We start from the raw sequence: 27195 nt of genomic DNA, 5'->3' as shown, positions 1-27195 counted from the left end.
ATATTTTTTGTTTTATGCTTTTTGTAGAAAGAAATAACAATTCAAGAAAACATTTCCTATGGAAAAACAAGCATATAAAATTACCAATATTCAAGAATGCTTTTGCTTTTTATTTGGTCAATAAACAAATAAATAATAAAAAAACCCATTTTTTTGAAAATTTTATTTATGTGTTTTTTGTTTGTTGGAAAAAACTAAAAAATATAATTTTTTTTAGAAAAATTTTTTTGAAGATGTAAATTTTAGACAAGTACTAGACAAGTCAAACTATATGTCAAAAAAAATTATTAAAAAAATAATTTTCTTTTATTTTTCCTTATTTCTTTTTTTTTTTAAATTAGTTTTATTTGCACTATTAGTAAACCTAAATATAGATTGTATTTGAATGTTCTTCACATGCCCTAATTTTGGTAATTTTTATGAATGGTCAATAAGGTTTTACGTAAGGTTGGTCTCTTAAGACTCATTACATGCTAGTTTGGGATTTATGTGTTTAAAGGTTCTCAAATTTTTTTCATATCTTCATCAATTATAGACTAGTAAGGCACTCTAATCCGCACCCATGACAGGTTATAGATGGAAAGAGTTCAATCTTAGTAGGAGTATTTTATTTGCCATTGTAGAGGTTATCACCTCATGAGAGTATAGGTACTTTATTCTCTTCTAAAAATGTTAGAGGTCGGGTATAGAGCTTATGTATGATATGAATGTGTTATGTGTAAATAAGGAAACATAACATTAAAACTTTAATTTGAATACCTTGCCATTCATCAAGAATAATAGATACAAAATATAATAAATGAATAAATGACATAGTTAAAATGAAATTGATGTAATGTTTCTTATTATTATTATTGCTAGTTTAAAAACAAAATTAAAATTAAAGAAATAAAAGTTAAATACCAATTAAGATCATTAAATCAAAGTTAAGGATAACACATAATTAATTTTGGTTTGACTTTAAAAAATATTACGTCCCCAAAAGAGTTGTCAAGCTATCATAACGGTTTTGGAGACCGTTGGATGAAAATTTTGAAAATCTCAAAAATAAAGAGAGTCATTATTAATCTACTTTGCTAGATATGATTGGTCATCTAAAAAATTTATCTTTTTAATAAAATTTTAAAATCAATTAAAACTTATTAAAAAGATAATTTTTACCCTACGTAAATAAAAATCGGATTCGGAAGTACGATTACCCATGGCAAAGGATTAGTAACCCCATGGCACCTATTTTAAAAATGATACTAATTAAAAATGTGTTATCCTTTAATTTTAACAAAAAAATCTTAATTTTGATATTTAAAAATAATTTTCATGATTTTTCTTATTGCAACAATAAAACATCTTTTTTTTTTTTTTTAATCTTTGTTTGAAAAATAAATAAAAACCTTATTTATTGAAAAATTCTAAAAAATATTCAAATATTTTGGCAATGTTAAAAGAAACTTTCTTACCTATGGATATTTTAAGAGTCACTATTCACACTTTTTAAGAATCTCATTTTCAACGATTCATATTTATTTTTATAACCAATATTTAAAATGCATATAATAAAATGATAAAATATGATATCCAAAATTTTGATCCAAATAATATTCTATTTTTATCTTCTATAAAAATTCAATTTTAATTTTTTTATAAAAATATTAAAACTTATTTCAAATACTCTAATACTTTGGTGGTATTTTAGAATAATTTTCTCACATAAAGATTATTAAAGAATTATTACTTTGACTTCTTTAGAATATTATCCTTAGATATTTGTATCTATTCTTCATGATTAAATTATGTACATAAGATGCAATGCAAATAATGAAACATAATAGTCATGCATTTATTTATGTATTTTTATTTTATTTTATTTTATTTTTATCTAATTTTTTATGAATTATGACTCTCATTTTAGAAAATTTGGTTGAATAATTTTTTTTTTTCATATTTTACACATTTTTTAATAGAAAAAATGATTTTTTTCATATTAAATTTTTTTTATAAATACTCCAATACATTAATAATATGTAAAGAAATCTTCTCACTTAAAAATTTCATAAGCATCATTATTCGAATTACCTTAAAATTTTATCATCGGATAAATATTTTCTTTCTATATTATTATTATTATTTAAAAAAATAAATAAATGAAAATCTTTTGTATTGAATATTTTTTTAAATATTTTATTACTTTGATAATGATTTTAAGAAAATACTTTCACCTAGAGATTTTAAAAAATTGTTACTCAAGCTTCCTTAATATCTCGTCCTCAGAAATATTTTCATTTTCATTATTTTCTATTTTTCATTAACAGTAAAAATTTTCACTCAAAAAGAAAAATAAAAATAAGTATTAAAAAATTTTAAGAAATATGTATTTTTATAAATATTATTAATTATTTCAAGGCAAAAATATTTTTATAAAAAGTATTATTGATATGAATAATGTACAAACATTTAAATAAAGACTCAAAATGTATAAAAATCATTCGCTAACAAAGGTTTGGTGTTAAAGTCCAAAATCTTAAGTCTATAAAGGTTTGGTGTTAAAGTCCAAAATCTTAAGTCTATAAAGCCCAAATTAAAATCTAACAACCACCGAAAAGGATCCCAGGCAGATTGAGCTGCCGAAGCAGATCAGTTAATAGACGGGCCGAATCACGAGTTGGATCTTAGGTTGGGTTGGCCTTCCGATTCAGGTTTAACCCGCCAGCGACTTTTTTTTTAAACTATAAAAACCAAAGGTTTTTTTTTTTTAACTTGATTTCTTCTCTTTTAAGAAAAAAATAAAAAATAAACCCAAACATCAGCCAGTTCTCAAACCCAGAACTTGGTGTCTTGTTACCGCATTGGCCACCGTTACTTTGCTGGTCATCATTGGCCGCTGAATAGCGCCTCCCCATTTTCTTTCTTCTCTTTTCTTTCTCCTTTACTCGTTGAACCTGTCGCTGTCCAACCTCTTCACCGATCTTCCCTTTCCTTCCTTCCCATCTTTTCTTTTCCTTCTGCAAAACTTGAAACCCTTCTCCCCTCCCTCTTATGTTATTTTGTTACATTGGTGCTGAGGTTCCTTCCCATTGAGAGGACTGTGGTTTTTTTATTTTTTTTTATTTTTGGTTGTGACAGGTTTCGGGTTGATTTTTTTTAATGTTTTTTTCGTGCTTTTTTGGTGGTTTTTTTTGGGTGGTTTGGAAGGGCTATTTGGGCGTTGGTGGCTATGGGTTTCAGATTGCTGGTTGTGGTGGAGGGTCAAATGGGTCTAGTTTTTTATCATGGGTGTGGGTTTGTCTGGTCAGGGGCTCAGATTTTTTATGGGGTTTGAAGGCTATGAGGTTGATGAAATCTAGGTTTCGATCAGAAGTCTAAATGGGTTTTTTCGTAGGGTGGTCTCGGTTGGTTGGTAGTGTGATTGTGGTGATAGAGTCGTGATTTTTTTGTTGGTTCAAAGGGGGATTTCTGTTGGGGGAGTAGGCTGTGGGAGGCAGTTATAGAGATGGTGATTGGTGGTATGGGTTGTTTTGATGATGCTGGTGATTTGAGGGTGGCATGGCCACGATGAAAGTTCTTTGCAGGGTGTTCTTGCTTTTTTTTCTTTTTTGGTTGGTTAATGGTATTGCGTCAGTGGGGGAATGGTGGCCGGTGATTTGAGGGTGGCTGAAGGATGATTCTGTGAAAATTTTTGTGAAGGAATTTTTGCTCTCTATCCTTTCCTTATTCTTGTTTGGCCAACGACTCCCTTTCTCCATGAATTGTCTTCAATTTATCAAGAAAAGCTTGCTGCCAAAAATCTTGACTTGCTGTGGCTTGCAGAGTCTAGTTACAGGGTCTAGTTACAGGGTCTGGTTGCAGGGTCTGTTTGCAAGGTAGTGGTTTGTGTCATTGCTCGCCGGCCGCTACTTATCGACCCCCTTTCTTCTTTTTATTCTTTTTATATTTGGCATTTTATTTGTTTGTTTTTTTGTGATTTTTCATTTTTTAATTAATAAAAACTAAAAATGAAATTGGATTTTAAATTAAAATTTGGGTTCCATTGATCTTTTGGGCCTCTAAGATAAATCTTGGGCCTTGATTTTCAGATTTCGACTTTTAAAATTGATTCAATAATGAAATGGAATTAAGTTTGAGTTAATGCAAAAATATTCTAAAAATAGTTAATCCTAAGTAAAGCATAATCGAGCTCAATCTGATAAATTTAATTAAAATGAATAAATTAGCTCAAATCAAAATATTCAAGCCAAAGTATAAAATTGAATAAACTTAAATCGATATTATCTAATCCATTACCAATTCAATTATTCATAATTTGATATAAATTAATTTGAAGTCCTAAAATGACTTTGTTAATCCACGCTAAAAGGCTAAAATACAACAATTGGGAGCTAACCAATCACAAGTGAAGCATTTACAACCAAGTTACCAAATCATGTGTCCGAGATACTCCAGCTTTAGCAAGGCTATTAACAATGGAGTTCGCTTATGCGTTTAAATGTGATCCCTTAATATCACTTAAAATTTTGAGATTTTATGTTCAAATTATATTTTGTAGGTTTTGTTATTTAATTATATTCTAATTTAGTAGAGTATTATTCAGTGACTGTAATTTGATTATAATATAATAATTAATTATTTAATTAATTATATGAATATAATATTTAATTATAATTATAATTTTAAAAAATTATGATTAGAAATGTGCTTCATCTGTCAAGGCACTATTGAACGATTGTTGCACCAGAAATTTGCATTAGTAGAGTCGCATGTTCTAACAATCCATATTGTCTACAGCAACCGAATAACGTACATTCTGTTTTGTTTATCTAATAACATAGATTCTTTTTAGTAATAAAAATGTTAAAGAGACTATTTTGGTATGGAGAGATTGAGTGACTCTCAAAATAAAAAATAAAAAAAAAATTATCCTTGCCATGTTTTGCCCAAACAGCAAATTACCCATATGCAAGAATTTTTATTTTGGAAAATATATTCTTATTTTTCAAGTGGTTGACGTATAACAAATTAGTAAATAGTTACACCTTTCCAAAGTAATAAAAGAAGTTCCTCTTGGAAGGGCATTTCTATAACCACATCTCTCTGACATTCACATATTCCTTTATGTTAGATTTGATAATCCACATACATATTTTTTTTATTAAATTTGATAATTCATATATTTATATCATATAAAATATTAATAATTTATATATTTATATAATATTTTATATAAAAATTACGTATTATAAATATAGCAGATACAAAAAGAATAAAATATGTATTTTTATTTTTATTAAATTTATATTTAATATTTACTAAAACTTTAAATTATATTACTTTTTTTTATATTATTTTTTATAATATTTTAAATGTGATATCTAAATTCGGTTCATAATTATAATACTCTAATGATTGGAAATCATTACATTAGCAATTTCACTTTCGTGAAATGTACATTAGAAAGGAGCCATTGGCTGATTTTTCTGGCATACCAGGGTGTTCTGTTTAGAATGCTAATTATTATTGTCAAACAATAATTAGATTTAACAATTTCAAACAATTTTAAACACTGATACCAGATTTGAAACTATTGGCCAACTTTCAAAGTTGCATCTTTTCTGGGATCGGGTGGAATTTTGTGCAAGTGTCTCCGGAAATATTCTTGTGTCTTGGATAGGTGTGGCTAGCATGTGCTTCCTCGGTGCGGATAGCATCAGATTCACTCGAACGCTTCTACTTTCCGTCTCTAAGCCTGCACCCACCGCTCCCCTTCCCTTCTCCAGGAAGCAAGCAAAAGTCTGACCATGAGAAGGACAGGCTTACGTATCCCGACCAGCAACTTGTTAGGGAGTAGGGGCATCCATCCAAGCTTGCCCAACCTAGTCAAGGGGCTTGGACCTTTTTAAGCCTTTTTGCGATGATCTTTGTGACATATTTATATATACGTTGCTGCATGAGATGGGTGGAAATCCCCCCAAAATATCCAGTGTTGACTTCCTAAACTAGAACTGAAACTGATTAATTGATCTCAAAAGCATTTCCTATCTCCATCCTCTTTGAAACCATAGATGAAAGAGGCAGAGAAGAGGTTACCATCGGACTTAGAGATGTGACAGATATAAAAATGATATTAAAATTAATAAAAATTATATATGAATTTAATATTTTTTATGTTTTATACATATCTAATAAAAAATAAACACAATATATATACAAATTAAAAATGTTCAAATCTATTAACAACCATGAAAAGTCAATCTCTATACAATTCTCAAATTTTTTTTTATTTTTCTCTTGATTTAGTGTCACTGACGTCAAATTTAGTTAGAGATTTTAATATTTAGTAGTATAGATTAAGAGGAGTTGAATGAGAAAAAATAACTTAAAAAATTAAAAATTAAAAAAAAGGGTAAAATTAAAAAAAATTTAATAACATCAAAAGACAAAAAGATTGTTGTTGAAAAAAAAAAAAAAAAGATAATTTCACTACTTCCTACCATCATCAATAAACTCTAGAGAAAAGCTCTAGACCTAAAACAACAAACTCATCATAGCTAAAAATCTTCATTAACACAAAAAAATAAAAAAATAATAATAATGCAATAAATCAATCGTCGATCCAAGAATACTGCTTACGAATTTCTTCTTCTTCTTGAGGAGTAAAATCATTCTTGATTCCAAAAGTTTGACGAATTTCCTCAACAGTTTTGCTTGCTTTGATCATATCAGCAACTTGTTTGGCTACTCGTTTGAGCAACTTCTTAATGTTGAGATAGTTTGCAGCCATGAAAAGCTCGTTAAGACTAACTCTATCAACATCAAGGAATTCCGATTCCCAACTGTTGAATTCTTTTTCGACGTCTGCAACGTTGTTTGCTTCCACGTAATCCACATGGTTTTTGCACCATTCGATTATCATCGTTAAGGTCCTGCTGCGCACCCTGAACAATGGAATCACACCAGTGGCGCAACCATCTTCGATCATGTTTTTGATGAGCTCAGATTGCATGGCTACGGATTCTTCAACCTCGAAGATTTGGTTGTCTTTGCTCATCAGCGTCAAAACCTTGGATGTTGACATGGTTTTTTTCTTTGTTTATGATAGTTGAAAAAAAGAAAAACAAAAAGAAAACAGACGAAAGTTTTTTGTCGACGGAGAGATTAGGGTTTTTATATATATAACTTTTTTTAAAGTGTGTGGCCTTAAAACTAGATCGGTTTAAAAAACAGACTATCTGCTCAAATTTGAAGGTTTGCCTAAATTTTTTAAAAAAAATTGGACAAAAAATTAAAATCTATTAAATGTATTTGACATAATTTTCACACCAATTTAAATTTCAGACTGAGCCTTAAATAAAAAATTTAAAATTTATGTTTGGTTCAATTCAACCCAAATTTACATATATATAAATTTTTTATTTTTATATATATGTGAATTAATTTATAATTTATATAATATAATTTTTATTTTTATTTTATATATATGTGAATTAAATATAATTTCATTAAATTTAATTTAATAACATTGTTTTAATTTTTTATTATATAAAATAAATTTAATGAATAATTTCGATTTATTTTTTAAATTAGGGTCAAACTTGAAAAAATTTTGAGGAGTGAAATTTCAGATAAATCACATCTAAACAAGTATATAAACTATTACTATCAAATATGAACCAGAGCCGAACCCAATCCTGTTCAGACTCATGCAGACCTCTACCAAGATCTAATCCTTCTTAGAGTAGGTTTTATATTTTATAGTTTTGAATTATACTAGAATTCCAACTCTAGAATTTTAATCTTAGAATCGACTTTAAATTATTAAATTTTATTTTATTAGTCCTTATCTTATAATTTTGGGCTTTTATTGGACAATCTTATTTACATATTCATCAATGTTTTGTTTTTCAAAAATATAATAATAATAGACTAATTTCTATTTGAAAGGAAGTTTACTTTCCATACAAGAAAAGATAAAAGCCCTTTTCTAACCCAAACAGGACTTGACAGAAGCATTAGTATATATATATGGTACCGCAAGCTCATATTTGACGACTTAATATTTCAATTTGCTTCCATCAAAGTTTTGTCTGTAGCGGCCATGACTTCCTTTGCGAAAAGCAATACCAAAAACCAACCTCCATTGTTGTTTTTGTTGGGAGAGCTCAATGGTGAAACCAAGCATGCTTTCCTTGATCCTGTAAACCAATCTCCATTCTTGAGTGAGGCAGAGTTTCCCGACCTTCAATTTCAGGTTGAGTGTTTGTCATCAGGGCATGGTTGGTTACTTCTACTATCCCGGCAAACCTCTTCTCTTTTCTTTTTCAACCCCTTTACCCGTCAAAAAATCGGTCTTCCATATCGATCATCTGGTTTCACTGCTGTTGCTTTCTCTGCACCCCCAACATCTCCAGATTGTGTTGTTTTTGCGATGCAACATCAGTATGGTATCCATTGCCGTACCAACTTCCATGTAGATGTTTTACGTGTTGGGCAAGAAAAGTGTTGGAATCGATATCCATATCGAGTTGGGAAGGATTTTGGTGTTCTGATGCATGCAATTTGCAATGATGGGATTTTGTATTGTATGGATTCTTGTGGAAGGATTGCTACTTTTGATGCCAATAAAAAAGGAGATACTTGGACTGAAATTTCAAGCAAGAATTTCAAGCAGGTTCGTCTTTCTTGTTTCTTCAAATTCAACGGTGAACTCTATGGAGTTAAGCTGTATGGGAATTATGGCGCTGTTGAAACAGTTTATAAACTGAAGCTTGAGAATGGGGTTGCAGCAGCTTGGGAAGAGGTCAATGATATGAGAGACCATACTATGTTTCTTGGCCCTATCGGTTCTTGCGCTGCAGTTGGCCTGGATGAAAAGCTGTTGCAAAAGAAAATTTTCTTGGCCTGGGACGACCCCACATCGAAGTGTCTGATCTTTGATTCTGATGAAGGAAACTATAAGAAGACTGCAACGGTGTCTGCATCAGAGTATAGCTGGTGCTATACATCAGTTTGGATCGAAAGATCAGCAGTTTAGTTAGACCTTTTAATTAGTTTCCTCTTAGTTTGTATAGATGAGATTTTATATTACGTTGTCTAATAACGGAACCAGTTCAATGATGTGGTTAAATTTATCAAACTGCAAAACAGAATTATTTCATAAATAAATTAGTTATTTTAGTTGAATTGAGTGTGTTTTTAACCTCACTCCTAGAAAGATTGCAATTTTTTAGACATAAATATGTGCAAATTCTGTCAATTATTCCCTCATATTTTGTAACCAAAGGATAGACTACTTTCCTTCTTACCAAACATAATGTTAGAATAGAGATGAAAAAGGGAAAAAGCAGATCATCCCATTACCAATACAAGTCTGACAAAAGTGGCTCTGACATGCCAAAAAAATTATACAACAGATTCCAAAATCATATTTCTCCCCATCTAGAAAAGGAAAAAGTCCTATACTAAACCACAAATTTCAGGGGTAACAAAGGTTCTGAAAACAAAGTCATGATTCCTCTTCACTGGCCTCAGCAGCAGCAATCTCAGAATCCAATTTGTTTATTAGCTGCTCACTTACATGTTTTGCTACAGATATCATGTCAAGAATAATGCTTGGATCTAGGCCTGCACCACCGCGTTTGGTAAGGCCACAAATGTGTCCCTTCCGGTTAACTGAAATTGAGACAGCCGAGCTCATTTGGGATTCCTCTTCTGAAGTAGCATCAACAATATAGTGCCTCCCCACCTAATTAAAGAGCAGAAGGCAAGAAAATAAAGATGAAATAGCAAAACTTTTTTTTAAACAATTGAAAAAAATTTTAGAAGAACAGAAGAGCTGCTTTACCCTTGTTAGTGTAACTATGACAGGGATCCCAGATGTGTCAAACTGTAGAAACTCTTCATCACTTATGTTGACTTCAGGTTGTTCATCACCTGTTGTCTCCGCTGCAAGATCAACCTTTGGGATGCCAGTATTGCTTAAAGCAGCCTTTGCAAACAACAAAGTTGAGTTGTTAATTTTGAGTTTTGAGAACCAGTACAATCACCATATGTATCAGAGTCAACTAACAGAAGGCATTTAAAAAGGTGAAGTACAAAAGGAGATTGACAGAAAAGAACTTTGTTTATTTTTGTGGCGAAAAGCTGTTTTACTTCAACCCTTGACTTAAATGTGAAGCACTTGTGTGAACATGACAGAACTCAAGAATATGGCTCATGGAGATTTACATGAAAACTGTAAATTGATGCTAAATGGAGACGTCACTGTGCCTGATACCAATAAATATAGGATACAGGCAATCAAAAAGTTACAAATGGTTACACTAATTACGAAGTGACCAGTGAATCTGATAGTAGCGTATAGTTGCTAACACTTGAATTGGCTAAGCCAGTCATTAATGCAATCAGCTGTTATCAGACAAGACGGCACTGGTTATGAGCACATCGTGAGAGTCATAAGACTTGGGGAAGGCCAATGCATTGTACCTTCCTGTTTACTACATGTTGAGTGCTATTAGAGGAGGGAGAAATTTGAGTGACTCAGGATAATCATTAGGAGTTGATTATTGGGAAGATCTTCACTGAATTTGACAACGTAAGTCAAGAAAACAGACTTGGATTGAACATAAATGATTCAGATCTCACTTCATCCAATAACAGGTATAATTGCTTTTCTGTACTTGCAGTTAATTTGAAATTTAAACCGATCACAACCAAATCAAGAGAGAGAGAGAGAGAAGAATACAATTTCAAATAAGTAAAATACCTTAATGGCAGCAGCAAGGGCATCTAGCAAATTCCCATCTGAACTAATAACAAGGCCATCAATATAGAGATCCCAGCACACTTTTCCTTCCACAACCACCAGAGATGAGGGATCGATTCCAGCTCCTGGCATAAATGGTTTAAGATAATTACATTCTCAAACTGAAGAAAAGCAACAAATGCTAAAATGACAGTAAATTACAGGAGAGTGACCATCTGTGAGAATATACCTGCCCCACTTTTACCTCCCAAGAGGCAACGTTGCAGAGCAACGGAGAGTTCTGTTGACAACTCCTCACCCCCTCTACCCTGTGCAAAATTAAGTACAAGAATTTAACGCATAAAATGAAGTGAATAATGGATTATGAATAACATAATGGAGGACTAAGACAGACAAACCTTGCTTAGTCATGATTACAGAGTAGTATGTACAAAAAGCAAGAGGAAGAACATAAAGACTCACAGAGTTAGTCACTTCCACAGCACATTTGACCAAAAGAGAAAAGGAAACTCATACACTCACACACCCACACACCAAAAGCGTGATTCACAAGTCCAACCATCCAAGAAAGAGATAATGGCATTTAACCCACAACTACTCCAAAAGGGCCTGCAACTAGCCATTTACAACTCTTTGTAAAGATCATGTTCTCCAAGGAAGATGATTGATAATTGCATACATGGATGTTTAAGCGTGCGTATCATAAAACTTGAAAAATTATTCACTCTTCCAAAACACATCCCCATCATTACTTTCTATGTAAAAAAAATTGCAAATATTATCTTAGCCAACTAACAATGAAATAAAATAAAGCAATACAAAAATATTCATGTGACTTCAACCAATTCAATCAAAAAAAGGAAAGATTTCAGCAGTAAAGCAAAACCACCTCAAACACTGGTGCTGCAGTTGGACTACAATCAACATATATAGCAATTTTTCCTTTGTCAGATTGCAATGCGCTTGGTTTTCCAAGTTCAGCCTACAAAAACATAAATTACTCAAACCATATACCATACACCTAAGACGAAAAAAAAACACTTAGAAAACTACAAATGTTGGCATCTAATGAACAAATACCTTGACACTGGCAATAACATCAGTTGCACCAAGCCTAACTCTTGCCGAACCATGTGCCTATCACAATACCCTCCAATGAAAATTCATCCAAAAGAAAGCTAAACATATGTAGTGTTTGTTGGGAGTAAAAAGTAATTAGAAGAAGATCCCATACCTGTGGAATAACTCCAGTTTCAACATATATGGGTCGGTAAGTTAACCTTTTTCGACCATCTGAACGAAGGTCTTGAGCAATTCCACCTTGTATGAAATGCTTTTCTCCAACAGAAAGTCCCACCATTGCTGTAAATCCACATGAACAGAGGAATTCAAAGCCAATAAAATGAGATTTTTGTCAAAGAAAAAGCCAAAAGGAGCATTAATAAACTAAAACAAAAAATACCTTTCACGTCCACTGCGAAGAATCCGATAGGAATAAAATAATTTTCCGTTAGGGTTTTGGGTGAGCGAGAATTAATTTTAGGGTTTTAGAGGGGTTTAGAGAATTCGGGAAATAATTTTCCGGGTTTGTGTTTTCCTGGAAATTATTAGGCAGTAAAAGTACAATGGTTTCAATTTTCTTATGTTTTATTTACCAGATTTTTTATAAAGCTTTATTGGTATTTTTATGAATTTTAAATCAAATTTTAGATATAAGTAAATGACTTAAAAATAATGTTTTCTCATAAAAAAAAATGGACATCCATTTTTTATTTATTTTTCCTTGCATAACTAAGAAGCAACTATTAGAAAATAAAAAATAAAATCGTTGAAGCCTAAAAGTTATTAAAACTAAGGAAGAAATGGCAAACTTTTATATTAAAATATTTCTTTGTGTACTTGTCAATAATAGAACTTGGACGAATTAAACCAAGGATGAGATGATGGCATCTTCAGATTGCTTCAAATCCTATGGGTTATTTTCTTTCATAAAATATATACTAAACTAGGTTTTTTCACCCGTATCATGCACAAAATTTTTTATTATATTTTTTATATTTTAAAATTTTTATTTATATAATATTTATATTATATATATAGATAAATAAAAATATTTGTAGTCATTTATAATTTATAGTTTAAAATTATAAAGATCATTTATATATAAATTATTATGAAATAATCCAAATAAACTTTATAAAAGTTTGAATTATGAAAAAAAAATTTCATACAAATCTTAACGAGAAAGTTAATTTCTTATTCACAATTACATATAGTGATTAGATGTATTTAATAAATATTTAATGATTTTACGTGATGGTGATATTAAATTATAAAAAGTGATTAGATTACTATCTATGAGAGTAATCTAATTTTCATACAAAATAGTAAAAAAATTTTATTACCACAATAAAATGATATGTAAAATTAATAACAATCAATTATATTTATTTAATATGTAACTTAAAAACTTACTGCATCTTAAAATTATAATTATTTTATATTTTTAAACTAATATTTATTATAATAAGTTTAAAATAATTTATGTATTTTTTATTTTTATTTTATTTTTTATATATAACATAATAAAATTTTTTATTATGAATTTAATATATTGGTTTTATTTTCGAATTCAATCTCTTGTTCACAATTACATATATTTTTAGGATAGTGTTTGGTATAGGATAGTCACTCCAAAAATCATGGTGATCTACATATGTTGATTAGATCACTGTATTTGGTAAGCATTCAATAATCTTATACGGCAGAATATTGGATCACCGAGATGATGATATAATTCTTACACAAAATGGTAAAAAACTTTTATTATTGAGGTGAAGCGATATATAAAATTAATAATAGTTAATTGTATTCATTTAATATGTAAATTAAAAATTTATTACATCTTAAAATTACAATTATTTTATATTATAAATTTTTATATTTTTAAATTAATATTTATTATAATAGGTTCAAAATATTTTACGTATTGTTTTACTTTTTTAAATATTTTATATATAATATAATTTTTTTATTTTTCATTTATTATGAATTTAATAAATTGTTTTTATTTTTTAATTCAATTTTTTTACATAATTTATATTATAAAAATCAATTTACTTATCAATTAATGTATTTATTAATTTATTAATTTAACAATTTAATTATATTTAATATAAAATAAATAAATATTATTAATGTTTTATAAATTATTATCTTTAAACAAACATAAAATTATTAATTTGTATAGCTATTATAATATGCATGATTATTTTCGTACTTTAAAAAATAAAATAATTTTTAATTTTTAATAATATTAAATATAGTAATCTTTAATTCCTAAAAATTAATCATTGTTAATTAAACAAAATGATTTCAAATCACAAGTATTAATATCATCTTGGTAATAAAATCACTCCAATAATTATGTTACCATGGTAATTTTGTAAAAGATACTAAACGCTATCTAAAAGTATATATTATTTTAATATGAAAACTAAGATTTACACATGTGATATATCATACAAGATTTTTTCATATTTGATTTGGATATTTTATCACGGTAAACTTTTGTGACAAAAATCTAATTGATTTATCTTTTATAAAGAAGAAAATATTGATTGTGAGAAAAAAAATCATAAATATATATTTAATAATTATTTAATTTTAAAAAATTCTAAAATTTTAAAAATATAGTTTATCTAAGTTTAATTTTAAATTAAGATAAAATATGTTAGTATAATTTTAAATTTAGATATGTGTTTAATTTAAATTGAGATAAAATATCTTTCTCTTTTATTTTAAATCATAAAAAAAATAAAGGTAAAAAATTTTATAAATAATAGGAATTCAATCACAAACTTTATTTATTTAAATATACACAAATATTGACTTGGACGATGTATGATTTTTTATTATTCCTAAAATTTAGAGCTTTATCTTTTAAAAACTATTTGAATTTTGTATTTCATATAAATGAATAAAAGTGAAATATGAGATATATTTTTTCAGGTTTAAATTAGAATAAAACTTATATATTTTGAAAGTTTTGGATAAATATAAATTCTGAAACTTGAAAAATTTTAAAAATTAAATAATTGATTGAATAAAATCCTTTAGAATTATTCTGCGTGTTAATTATGTAAGTTGTCTACCTCACCTTAGTACTCACATAAACAAATCTTATCAAATTTTTATGAATGTTATAATATAATAATATAATATTATATATAATGATAGTTAATTTTAGCTTGGTAAATCATTTATTTATATTGTATTTATTTCGTATCAAATATGTATTAAATATAAAAATATCATAATTCATATTTATACAACAAAGATAAAATACATATTTTTAGCTTTTTATTTTTACTAAATCCATATACAATATTTATTAAAAATTAAAAATTAAAATTATATTCTTTTAATATAACAGACATTTTCATATCATTATATCCGGTTTTAAATTATCAGAATTTATTTAATTATAATTTCTATTAACATAAGATTTTATAAACAACGAAATGTGAAAATAAAAAATCGAAGCACAATCTACAGTTTTAGTCATTAATCTAAATCCACAATGCAGCAATTTAAAGATTTCTACCAATTACCAAAAGCTGAAGAAGGAATTGGCTAAATTTACTCTAATCCAAAGAAGCAAATCCTAAAGACCATTCATTCTTAAAGATGGCAAAATAATCCATATACAATGAATTTGATTTATTTCATATGATAAAATTAGATTTTTTTTTTAAAAAATTGAAGGTTGAATAGGATATGAGTTTAAAATTTTGGAAGTCGAATTCTGATTAAGTTGCACTGTCTCTATCTAAATGTATATAAAAATATATTTTTATTATTTATTTAATTTGATATTTATATATATTATATTAATAAAATTATTATTTAATATTTTAATTTAAGATATTAATTTAATAAAAATATCTTATTTATATAATTACAATATAATTTATATTTTAAAAATAATATTTATAAATTTTATTAAATTAATTTTGTACCAAATATAACCAATTTGATTTATAAATATATAAATCAAATCAAATAAAATTAATAATATTTTAATATCCCAAAATTAAATGTAGATATTAAAAAATAGTTGAAATCTGATCTAGCAAAAACTCACCCAGTCCAATCATTTGCCAGTCCTAGTTCCTAAACTATAGGGATTCCCAACCTTTCGAGATCTCAACGGGCCACCACCCCATTGTTTCAACACAAGCTGTGCCATCTCCAAAACCTTTGCTCTTAGTCACAGCAGGAAAACGAACCTGATAAACATAGTTGAATTGCAACAAAGGATTCAAAATCATAAATAATCTCCATATTCATGTCAACTACTTTCAACATATTATGCCACGATTCATTCAACTGAACACTAGAAACAACTTCGGCGACTTCGACCAACAGGGTGCCGATGCCATTACAGAAATTCCTTATAAACCATCTAATACTAGAGTCCTAAACATAGAATCAGAACAAGCACAATGCTAACAAGAATTTATAAAATTAGCCGTCGTACTCCCTCTGTGCAACCTTGTTCTCCGGATAGTACACGGCGATAACTTGATTTCCGCCAAATTTCCGACCATTCATTGCAGCTTGGGCTTTTTTGGAGCCTTCGACATCTGAGTACTCCAGAAATACCTAATGACACCGGAGAATTACAGTCAGTAACATAGGGGAGCTAAATATAGAGCAACTAAGCCGAATGACCAAGATAATACATTCACTTATGACTCGGATGCATAATTAAAACTAGACATTGATAAAATAAATAAAAAGTAAGAAAAAATGGTAAAAAGGATCAAAACTGACCTTTCCTACACCTGGAGATGGTTCTCCACTTGGATTTGGGCGTGGGATGACAACATTCACCAATGCACCTGCATATTACGTGTAAAAATTTCGAATCCACCAAAAAATTTAAAAAAGCTTTTTTTTTTCCAAAAAGAATTGTCAGAGAAAGCAGTATCAAGTAAATATAGATAAAAGGATTAGGAAGTCTTCTGTCTGTGTATGTTAGGCCTGATTCTTTATAGCAGAATGTGGAACAAGAAAGGGCTGTAAAACAGAGATATAAACACAAAACAAGACAAAGAAAATTAATAAAAATATATATGAGACTTCGCATGTTTAAAAAGATGGCCAGGTAATAAAAAAAATGCACCAGATTGTTTAAGCAGAAATTTACCATATTTTCCACCCTCTTGTCTCATGTCTTCCACAATGTCTTCATACTCCTCATCATCTCTGAGATCATCCACATTAAGTGCTTGAGTCAAGCAAACAACCTTTGTAGGCATTCCTTGTGGTTGCAAAATAAGCCTCTGAAAAAGAAAACAATCAGCAAATTAGCCTACAAACCACACCTAAAAACAGCCCTAGATTACAATGGATGTGATGGTATAAGATATATTAAAACAAATGATGTAATCTCACCTGAAAAGCAATCTGCTGCTGTGCATGCTGGAGTATACTCTCTTGCTCAGGTTTAGGCTGAGTAGCACCCTGGTTTGCTCGCCTAACGGTGAGAGTTTTATCACCCATTTTAATTCCATTTAGAGCTGCACAAGCTATATCTGTAACTGACAGGTCTTGATAAACACAAAAAGCATAGCCTTTTGAGTTTCCAGTTTCTCTATCTTTTACTAGATCAAACCCTCGAAGAGGACCAAAAGACTCCAATAGCTCCCGGATCTGTGCTTCTGTGAAGTAGTAAGGAAGCCCACCAACAAATATGCGGTCTGGACCCTCAAGCCCACCAGTGGAACCTGTAGTTAGACCCACAGCAGCTAGATTTAGATTGGGATTGGGCTGGCTTGGACCAAGAGTTGCAGCAAGTGAGGGATTATAGTCACTAGGTCTCCTCACCTTCACAGGTGCTCCCTGAAAGTGCAAACACGTTAATGCAACTTGTTGTATTTAAATGATAGCAGCATCAAGATCCAAAAGAAAATATAAATACCTCAAATATTATCCCATCTAAAGCCATTGCATTACTGGCCTCTTCAACTGATCTCATCTCTACAAAAGCAAACTTCTTTTCATGGTTTATGTAGACATTAACAACAGCATCCCCTGAATACAACATAAAAGGATGAGCAACTACAGAAGAAATAAGGCAGGTATTTATGTCATGCAATATATATATATATATATAAACCATCAGTATACCTGGACCAGCAGTGTTTCCACCAATTGCAGCCATGACATGGCTAAAGAAGGTCGCAACGGACTGTCATATATTAAGGGTCAGTATTGGCTTTATATGCAAGCATAACAACAAGGATGCAATCGTAAGAGTAAAACCTGTTCATTAGCTGCAGGAGGAAGTCCTCCAACATAGACCCGACGAGCATGCCTAGTAGCCTGAAATCACAAGATAAATTCCATAAATTTCTGTAAAATAAGAAAAAATTTTCTAAAAAAAGATATAGAGTACAAAGTATGCATAATCCTCCCACCTGCTGCGTCATTGCCTGAACTGGCATAACAGGGAGAGCACCAAAAGGCTGCAGCAAACCAAAATTAACCAATGTTACAACACATATAGCAAGGTCAAAATCATCAGGTGCATGAAAGAAATATATACCTGACTGGTTGCAAGAGGAAACATGTTTGGAAAAACTCCAGGTAAGGTTGGACTAGTCCCAGGAATCTGGCCTGAAAGGAAATTCAGATTTCATATGAGGATATAAAGTCATTTCTAGAGCAGTTGATTTAACATAAGGACTTTTATGCCACATTTCCTGTAGAATATCCAGACCCCTTCTGGTTTTAGAGATCGAAAAAAATTTCATTACATGCAACTTCGGGAAGAAATATTTAGCAAGACTATCAAAACAGGCAATAGATGCCAGTTAAAGACGTACAATACCATCAAAACTGGTGCATTGATTCCTCCTTGTACATAAAAGCTACAGAAGCTGGCTCACGCCATTGCCGTCTTACAACAAAGACAAAGACACAGAAACAAACAAAACAAACACCAAACAGAAGACAAAACCAAAAACTCTCAGTTCCAGAATTATTTCACCAAGTAAAAAAAATTTAAAATAAAGTTATAGTCCTTCCACAAGATCATTGCTTAAAGGCAATATATAGAAGAAAAAATACAGCTTACCAAAACCACACCAGTATTTTGATACGAACTTTCCACACTAGATCATCCAAAAACAAAAATGGCAGTTAACAAAGTATAACGATCTTAATTTTTTGGGAAAGGCCTATGTACCTGCAGCAGCAGCTACCACAGCACCAGTAGCTAACATTGCTGAAGCTGGAGGGGCCATGTCAAAACCACTAATCCTTTTGCTGCAAAAAGAAATTAAGTTAGCATGTCAGGAACTAGATTATATAGCTGACACCATCTCATTTTCACTAATGATCAAGTTTTTTATGATCTACCTCTTTGAGCGTGAGCGAGATCGAGATCGGGATCTTGACTTTGATCTGTGTTCAGATCTACCCGTAGAATGGGATCGGGACTGGTGCCTATGCCTGTCCTCCCTGTCTCTGTCATAGTCCCTTCTTCTGTAAATAACATTTAAGTAAATATAACTCATTAGCAAGTAATCATTAGCAACAAGAAGAAAAGAACGTTTGAAATGATTAATACTGAAATTACCTGTCATAGTCTTGACTCCGATAATAATCATCATCATCTCGATCTCTTCCCCAATCCCTCCTCTCACTGCGTCCCCTACCACGATCCCTCTGACGATCTCTGTGATGGCGCTCCCGATCACGATCCTTTTCTCGGTCCCTATCTCTATCCCTGTCCCTACGGCGATCACGATTTTTGTCCCTTTCCTTGTCCCGCCCTTTCTCTCTCTCCTTTTCCCTACTTCTAGAGGACTCTCTCTCATAATCCCGAGATTCATGCTGCAAATAGTTAAAGTTACATTTAATTTATATCACTAAAAAAAACAAAAGTCAAAGCACAAACATAAAATTTACAGTCAAGAAAGTTATTTTCCAAGAAAAAAAATAGTTTTCTCATAATAAAGAGTAAACCTGGAGGGCTTTCACTTATTTACTCGCTCATAGCTTAGAACAAAACTAAGTAGTAAAAATTTGATTGAAAAGACTACTTATCAAACTAGCCATATTCAATGAGATAAAATATAATTTAACACCTAAGCATTTGTGCATACTCAAGATCTGAAATAGGCAAGAACATCAACAAAACATAGTTGGGTCATCGGTATGTACATGTATTCCCTGCTCAAAAAGCCAGGATCTTATCCCCCCTTCCCCCACAATGATACTTGAAAAAAAAAAAGAGGATAAAATCAGGAATCATAAAATCATTTTCTAATGTTTAGTTTAGAACAAAACTAAGTACTATATGTAATTGAAAGGCTATTTGTCAAACTAGCCAAATTTCGAGATACAAAACCTAGTTCAAAGAAAAAGTTGAACCATAACAATTGACAAGCTCCCACCAAAACCCAAGGTTAAAAATTTTAGAGCTCCAATTGATTGTTACATTGCTGCTATTTTCTTTTTCTTTTTTCTATTTGTTTCTTCAAAAGTCTACCAAAAATTAAAATCCAGCGATTTAAAGTCAAATCAATGAATTTAACATAAACAAAAGACTGATATGTAACACTAATTCTAAGGCAATTGTTCAATTTAAATATAAAATTATACATTTTTTGTTATAATTCTTCAACCAATATTATGTATTTTCTTTTTAGCCATTAGCAAGTTTTCCTTTCGGATTTCGCTAATACAAACAACCAAACAATACCTTAAAATTTTCAGAAAGAAAAAAAATCCAAAAAAAAAAAAAAAAACTAACATAAATTTCTTCAAAATTCTTCCAAACAAAAACTAAAAAAATAAAAAGAAATTAAAAGTGTAAAAAGTCGATATTAAGCTAAAGTTTTAAGTGATCTGACCTGAGATTTAGAATCGTTTTGATCATCGGAACGAGGCTGAGGAGAAGAACCTCCGCCGTAACTGTTTTCGGTGTTGTCTACGTTTCCTTGATACAGCGCGTCTTCGTAATCAGTCATCCTTTTTTTTTTTTTTTCAAGCTTTGGCAAGAAGTACGATAACTTCGAAATCTCAATCGCGAAATCCCTAATCTCTAAGTTGAATTGTCGGCTAGAAGAAGATGAAGAAGCAGTAATAGCCCACAGGAATTTTATTAGGGCATGGTAAGTAAATTAGGTCCTTTTTATTTTAAATCCAATTTTGGGGGCCCATAATCTATTTCAATTGGGTTAGACTCTAATGGCCCATAAAAGTAAGTCAATTGGGTTAGACTCTAATAGCATGTTTGGGCCTTTTGAAATTTTGATTGTTTGGCTTTTGCTGAGATGTTGTTTATTACTCTAAAACTTTAACCTAGATACAAAATATTTTTTTTATGACAAAATGAGAGGAGCTTGTAAAAAACTTTACCTTTGATTTCCGGAACTCGATTAGATAGAATCGTTTATAGTGTCGGATCGGATCAATAGTTGGATCGATAAAATAATTAAAAAATATAAATATTTTTAAAAAAATCATTATGTGATATAAAAGAATTTTATTATTCTAGAAATTTTAATGCTTAAAAATTAAATTTATAATATATTATGCGAGAAAATTTTCATATAAATTATATATAATAAGTTTACAAAACTAGTTAAAAATTAAAACTTCTACCTCAAAAAGTAGTAGTCAAATAACTCAAACCTTTTACTTAGTTTTTTTTTTTTTAATAAAAAAAACCTTTGTAAATTTTAATATTGTAATTTGTTGGTAATTTTTAATTTTTTTTGTTATTAATAATTATTTTAAATATATTATTTTGATTAAATGCTGTAAGAACCTATAAATTTATTTTAAAAAATTAAATTAATCATGATTTTAAGGTTATTTTACAAAGAAAAGCCAAATCCATCCCGTTTAATCAAAACCCATCAAGTTCACCGGTTTAATAATAAAATCCTCGGTTCTCAATGCTTTAATCTGGATTAAATGCATGAGCAATCTAATAACAAAACCAAAACGGTTTTATCATCGGATCATGGATTGAACCGATCCAATCAACAATCCAGTCCTGATAACGATGACAATGCCATTTATTAATAAAATATTAAACTCTTAATTCTATAATTTAATTCCTAACCACCTCAAACACAAAAACAAAAATAATGAAACTGCGAACTGAATTCGGAAGTTGTATTTTTCAGTGAGGCCTCTCCTTCATTTTCATGCCAGGCAAGCTTCATGATTAACAAATAAACCTAAGGTAAGGGCAGTTGTGAAACTACAATCAAAATTACCAAAGGGGAATTCACTGCAGTCTTTCCATTAAACTCATGTTGGCTAGAAAATGAAGATCAATCTCCTTGCTTTGGCACCTTTTCAAAAATTAATTTGCAAACCAAAAGAAACAGAGTGCAGTGAAATGAGTGAAACATAGCATAAAGCAATAATTATTTAGATCCTTTTGACATGACTTGTCAGATATAATCTTTATGGTTACACTGGATCGCTCAAGCATGTGCTGATAATAGCGACTCACAACTGAATGTTTTTAAATGAGATTCAGAATTACATCATAGAGTAAGAAAACATGATGTATGCCACAATATCCACAAACCTGAAATCACAACTATGTAGTTCCAGAACTTTAAAATCTATCCTCCGATCATGAGGATGATGGGCGGGGCAGTCGCTTGCCAATTTCCTGCAAAGGAGAAGAAACCTTCAATATGATAAAACTTGACTACGTCAAAACAACTCTATGTAGGGCCGCCATTGCACTTAGATGACAAGAAACTAATGCAATGATGGATAAAGTAATCCATTGACATGGATAGAGGTTATTGATAAACAACAAACAGATTAGCAAGATGGATCAGCAAGTTTTCCAAGCAAATGAAAAGAAGGGTCAAAAGAGAGCTACACAGATTTTGGAGACACAAAGAACTACTACTCTAATTTGAACAGTAATTACATGCTAGTAGTAGTGATCTTATATTATAATGCTGCTGACTAGTTAGAGTGATTCCAATTAAAAGCTTAGTCATAACACCTGATTTTGGACTTTGGAGAACATTTTTGATACTATCAACGTTAACTGTAAATTCAAAAAAGCTTAATAACTATCAAAAGACCTGTAAATTATGTCTATATAGAGTAAAATCTTCCTGGGAGACTGCATATTTGATCACATTTAAGTTGTTAGCTTTAGTAACTCATATAAAACAACCCTTCTATGCAACTTCCATAACTGACAGTAGTGCTCATACAGCATTACTAATCGTTTATAAACTATTTAATTGCATTATGAAACAGATAGAAGAAATACCTCAAACAACTGATTTATGTTATCAGCAGTCTTGGCAGATGTCTCAATAAAGAACATCCCATTCTTCTCAGCATAGTCAATGCCATCCTTCAAGAATAAAACAACACGTGAGAAGATAATATTAATTCTAAATGCATAAAGGGATCTTTATTCATTCAATTTTGGCACTAACTTGAACTGGTACTTCTCGCTTTTCATGAAGATCAGCTTTATTTCCAACCAAAGCCATCACTATATCTGGGCTTCCATGTTTTTGTAACTCCTGCCAGATGCTAATATACATCAATTTTGGCAACTTTAGAGCATAAAAATCCTTTGAGCTTCAACAAAGTTAAAGTGACACATGAGTTTTGCAGAAAACACTACCTTTCATCTTCTAAGATATGCAGAACACGAATCAAGGTTGAAAACTTAACGTCATAAAATGCTTTTAAAGCAACTTTATAGGAAAGAAGACAAAAAAGAAGAACAAAACAAAAAGAGGGGGGAGGGGGTGGGTTGAGAAATTATTGGGTCTTATGAAGAAAACCGAGGTGGGAATGGAAAACCCATTGCAAAGCAACACTCACAAGTAAACTTACAGCAAAATCATTACTCTATCACTAATAGAACAGGAAAATTCATTAAAAAAGGGGAGCATCCTAAAGCCGTATCAATAACATAATGCAACAGGCCCAATGAGCAAACAAAATAAGCAACCTGTACTGAACAGAAAATTTAGGTTATGACTCATTCAGAAACCGTATCTTCAGACTCTCTTGAGCAGAAGCAGGTAGCCAGATGACCTGATTAGGCTTAGGCAGTTGCATTACCATCTTAAGCAGATACATTGTTCTCAGCATAGCACGTAAGAAATCTAAATTTTCCTTCCAATGCAATGGTGTGACTAAAATATCATTTTGGGGGGCCAACTAATTTCATCATTTGAAATGTACAATAATTTAAAAAAAAAGAAAGTCAATACCCCTGGAAAAAACTTCCATGAAAAAAGACAAAGGCCTTTTTAGAAACTATATAACCCAAAAGAAGTGATTTCTTTTAGGCAAATATGACAGAAATATCAAACTTGAACTGTAACACCATCTTCCTTGGGACAATTAGTTTATGCCTTTGAATAGAAATACGAGGAAAAAACCCAAATTCCAGAAAACAAGAAACAACAGTAAAATGAGGGTGAGAGGAGCACATAAACTGGATTATTTGCAGTTTGCACTATTAAAGACAGCACACACAATTAGTAAATATTAAAACATCACACCAAGGCACTAATGAAAAATTGGAATAGTTTCTTCAAATGCTCTTCTAGGGGCCTTCACAACTCAAACTTAGATATTCCACGCAATATGTTATCACACCAAGAATACTACTCTAGAACTATGTAAAAGCTAATTCTTATATGAAATGCAGCCATAGCCTATGCAGTAATTTTAGAAAAGTGTTGTTTGAAATTTCACCACAGCCAAAACATTTCACATTCTAAAATGCAAGAAAGTAATAGTAATCCTAAAACAAAAAACACCATTGCAATCCTCAGAAACTACCTTAACCCAATATTGAGCTTTGGTGAAAGAATCTGGGCTAGTTATATCATACACAATAACTGCAACTCCAGCTCCCCGGTAATACAGAGGTGCCAATGCAGCATATCTGAGGGAGACAAAATAAACGATTAATTCTTCCCTGCCAAAGGAGTGTTCATAGCAAAGTAAAATGCATAATGTAAAGTCATAAACTAAATTATAATCTCAATTATAACGCAAAACTGCTGAGGCGAAAGGTACATAATAAGATGCACTTTTCCTATGAAAGTGAAGACATGAACTTGCACATCAACATGGTATTCGAGAACCATACCTCTCTTGTCCCGCTGTGTCCCATATTTCAAACTTAACAGTAGTTGAATCTTGCAAAGCTATTGTCTGTGACAAGAATGAAGCTCCAACAGTTACCTGAAACGATAAAAGGTTGACAGATCAGAGAAATCTCATCATAATTGTAATTTTTCACCCTTAGAGAGAAGATGCTAATATCAAACAGATTGAGTATGGCTGGATAGAATGAAGCTCAAAAAGAAAGCCAGATGGCCATGTTACAAGTTGATGAATTAAGAGAATACACCTAACCTTGGATGTAGGGTCAAACTGGCCACGAACAAAGCGAAGAACAATACAACTTTTTCCAACTCCAGAATCACCTAATAAGACCAGCTGTTTGAAGCAAAAAGATATTGAAAATTCAGTTGCATAATAAGAATGTACTGAATGGAGATCGTGATGATAGTAACTAGTAATCAATGTATATTAAAGAGACTGTGTTAAAAATTACATAACATTATTAGATCCAGCTTTCAGCATTCAAAACTAGGTAATATATTAGTCAATCTTTTAAATGTTATTTTCAAAATTAAATGCTACATGGAGGGAGTCAACAAACATGCTTAGCAAATTACTGTTAAAATGTGCTAAAAGATTTGCATTTAAGATGATTAGGATCTTAAATTTCATAAATGCACCCTAATTATAATCTAAAACATGCAGCTACATATCCCTAACTTTTAAACTGAATATAAAATCTTAAGTCTTTTATCCCATTTTCTAAAGAAAAGTTCAAAATATCATAACCCGTTACCCCCAAGATGACTAGGAACAAACCAAGACACCTGTCACAAAACCTCAAAAAAGAGTCACAGAACCAAACTATACTACCAAACAAAATGTGAAACATCAGATGTTCAACAAAGTTAACATGTTCAAACGCCAATATCCCTATAAACTTATAAGAATTTTGAAGACTTTGGCACACCCTTGGCCAATAACAATACCTTAAAAAAGTCGTTATCATTTAGAAATTTATAGCAAGCTGAGAACATTATGCAAACGAACAAAAATATCAGCTCATTTCAAAGATTGATCTAACTTCTAACAAGAAAAAAATCAAGCCAGTGCAATGAGGTAAGTAAAAGTAAAATGCTGCCTCTTGAACCTTCTGCTCCACTCCTTTAGCCAAGTTGGTATATCAAAGTTTATAAAAATTAAACAAAAATGAGTAACATACGTAATAACGAGCTAAATATTTACCTTTACGCGTAGATTTTTGGCATCAGGAACTCCAGAATTCTCTGAATTGTTAAGTCCAGTCAACCGCCCAGAACTCCTATCTACAACCAATCCAAAACCCACAAAAAAATCAAATTTAACAATTCATAAAAGGGAATCCAAATTCCAAGCCTTTTAACAACTTCAAATTCTAAATACCAAAAAACCTAACTAAATTATCAGCTACCAAAACCCAAAGTTCAGAAATCAAATTGATTGTCTTTGCAGCTAAAAACCCAAAGAAATCAACCAAACAAAAAAGATCAAATATTTCTTTACACATGAACGAAAAAAACCCTAAAAATTAAAAAGCTCCAAAAAATAAAAACAAATCAAGGTAATTGGATAGGGATTTTACCTGGAAGAGAAGAAGAGCAACCCATGAATTTATGGATTATAAATTACTATAAATTTCTATGAGTAATTGAAATTAGGGTTCCAAAGCACTGAAGGAAAAAAAATGGTTGCAGAAAATGGAATTGTTACAGGTCGTTAATGGCTGGTATTTTATTTGAGCACCATTTTTTTGTTTTTATTCATATTGCGCCACGTGCTCATTTTATTTATTTTTTATTTTTTAAAAAAACCACATGCTCAAAAATCGGGACCCAAAGTCATTGTTTTAAATATTAAAAAGGTTTTTTGATTATTTTAATTTTTTAAATAAATATTTATACTCTTATTGTATCTAAATAATAAAAATAATAAATATTTTTTGAATTTTATCACTTTATTTAGATAAATTTTTATACTTTTATTACATCCTAGTAAATTTTTAAATTTTAATTTATACCCAAATAAACTTTTAACTTTTAATTTATATCTAAATAAAATCTTTTTTTTTAATTTATATCCAAATAAATCATTAATTTTCAGTTTATACTTAAATAAACTCTTAACATAAATTAATTTTTTACTTGAAATAAGAACTTATTTAAATACAAATACAAAAAGAATTTATTTAAATAAAACAAAAATATAGAGATTTATTTAAGAAAAGTAAAATAATT

At 30.4% G+C, this 27195-nt stretch overlaps 4 protein-coding genes, 1 long non-coding RNA gene and 1 pseudogene across 7 annotated transcripts; 2 read left to right on the top strand and 4 right to left on the bottom strand.

The window, feature by feature from the left end:
* The first annotated feature begins 2361 nt into the window (after positions 1-2361).
* On the top strand, positions 2362-3925 carry LOC149513408 (uncharacterized). Its single transcript, XR_016330515.1, has 2 exons — positions 2362-2532; positions 2570-3925. It is a non-coding gene; the product is annotated as an uncharacterized LOC149513408 (long non-coding RNA).
* A 2278-nt stretch (positions 3926-6203) lies between these two features.
* LOC111309546 (SKP1-like protein 11 pseudogene) lies at positions 6204-7105 on the bottom strand (annotated as a pseudogene).
* Positions 7106-7939: 834 nt separating this feature from the next.
* Positions 7940-9171, top strand: LOC111309857 (F-box/kelch-repeat protein At3g18720-like). The gene has a single exon (XM_022908857.2). It carries the CDS (start codon positions 8087-8089, stop codon positions 9020-9022), a length of 936 nt encoding a protein of 311 aa, XP_022764592.2. The 5' UTR covers positions 7940-8086; the 3' UTR covers positions 9023-9171.
* Positions 9172-9321: 150 nt separating this feature from the next.
* LOC111310342 (3'-5'-exoribonuclease family protein) lies at positions 9322-12410 on the bottom strand. The gene is made up of 8 exons (XM_022909706.2): positions 12216-12410; positions 11988-12115; positions 11834-11890; positions 11643-11735; positions 10983-11061; positions 10754-10878; positions 9833-9976; positions 9322-9733 (listed from the first exon to the last, which is right to left on the bottom strand). The coding sequence occupies exons 2-8, from the start codon at positions 12111-12113 to the stop codon at positions 9494-9496; spliced, it is 864 nt and encodes a 287-aa protein (XP_022765441.2). The 5' UTR covers positions 12114-12115; positions 12216-12410; the 3' UTR covers positions 9322-9493.
* Positions 12411-16075: 3665 nt separating this feature from the next.
* Positions 16076-20902, bottom strand: LOC111310340 (splicing factor U2af large subunit A-like). 2 transcript variants are annotated; one of them, XM_022909704.2, is made up of 13 exons: positions 20683-20902; positions 19404-19660; positions 19184-19309; positions 19011-19090; positions 18369-18439; positions 18241-18288; positions 18086-18145; positions 17951-18011; positions 17742-17854; positions 17216-17662; positions 16968-17103; positions 16592-16837; positions 16076-16420 (listed from the first exon to the last, which is right to left on the bottom strand). In XM_022909704.2, exons 1-13 carry the CDS (start codon positions 20797-20799, stop codon positions 16275-16277), a joined length of 1908 nt encoding a protein of 635 aa, XP_022765439.2. In that variant the 5' UTR covers positions 20800-20902; the 3' UTR covers positions 16076-16274. The 2 variants fall into 2 exon arrangements, with proteins under 2 accessions (XP_022765439.2, XP_022765440.2); XM_022909705.2 differs by having other exon boundaries at positions 16592-16659.
* Positions 20903-22175: 1273 nt separating this feature from the next.
* LOC111310339 (ras-related protein RABF1) lies at positions 22176-26701 on the bottom strand. Of its 2 annotated transcripts, none has more exons than XM_022909702.2 (8): positions 26544-26701; positions 26168-26247; positions 25214-25297; positions 24945-25039; positions 24632-24770; positions 23263-23352; positions 23091-23177; positions 22176-22466 (listed from the first exon to the last, which is right to left on the bottom strand). In XM_022909702.2, the coding sequence occupies exons 1-8, from the start codon at positions 26566-26568 to the stop codon at positions 22428-22430; spliced, it is 639 nt and encodes a 212-aa protein (XP_022765437.2). In that variant the 5' UTR covers positions 26569-26701; the 3' UTR covers positions 22176-22427. The 2 variants fall into 2 exon arrangements, with proteins under 2 accessions (XP_022765437.2, XP_022765438.2); XM_022909703.2 differs by having other exon boundaries at positions 24632-24737.
* Positions 26702-27195: the final 494 nt, after the last annotated feature.

This window comes from Durio zibethinus, chromosome 19 (assembly GCF_047325235.1).
Source record: "Durio zibethinus cultivar Kanyao isolate XHJ-2024 chromosome 19, ASM4732523v1, whole genome shotgun sequence".
In the NCBI taxonomy this organism is placed as follows: domain Eukaryota; kingdom Viridiplantae; phylum Streptophyta; class Magnoliopsida; order Malvales; family Malvaceae; genus Durio; species Durio zibethinus.
The sequence above is the reverse complement of the archived record's forward strand: the minus strand, read 5'-3'. Positions and strand labels throughout refer to the sequence as shown.

Excerpts from the sequence above, each read along its gene's own strand:
- LOC111309857 (XM_022908857.2), top strand. The coding sequence starts at position 8,087 with ATGACTTCCTTTGCGAAAAGCAATACCAAAAACCAACCTCCATTGTTG.
- LOC111310342 (XM_022909706.2), bottom strand. The coding sequence starts at position 12,113 with ATGGTGGGACTTTCTGTTGGAGAAAAGCATTTCATACAAGGTGGAATT. Across the intron at positions 10,879-10,982 it reads GGGAGGTAAAAGTGGGGCAG|GAGCTGGAATCGATCCCTCA; the intron begins GTATATTCTCAC and ends CATTTATGCCAG. Across the intron at positions 9,734-9,832 it reads TCATAGTTACACTAACAAGG|GTGGGGAGGCACTATATTGT; the intron begins GTAAAGCAGCTC and ends CTCTTTAATTAG.
- LOC111310340 (XM_022909704.2), bottom strand. The coding sequence starts at position 20,799 with ATGACTGATTACGAAGACGCGCTGTATCAAGGAAACGTAGACAACACC. Across the intron at positions 19,310-19,403 it reads CGGAGTCAAGACTATGACAG|AAGAAGGGACTATGACAGAG; the intron begins GTAATTTCAGTA and ends TGTTATTTACAG. Across the intron at positions 17,855-17,950 it reads TGGAAACACTGCTGGTCCAG|GGGATGCTGTTGTTAATGTC; the intron begins GTATACTGATGG and ends TGTTGTATTCAG.
- LOC111310339 (XM_022909702.2), bottom strand. The coding sequence starts at position 26,568 with ATGGGTTGCTCTTCTTCTCTTCCAG. Across the intron at positions 26,248-26,543 it reads TTGCTCTTCTTCTCTTCCAG|ATAGGAGTTCTGGGCGGTTG; the intron begins GTAAAATCCCTA and ends GATTGGTTGTAG. Across the intron at positions 25,298-26,167 it reads CCAAAAATCTACGCGTAAAG|CTGGTCTTATTAGGTGATTC; the intron begins GTAAATATTTAG and ends TGCTTCAAACAG.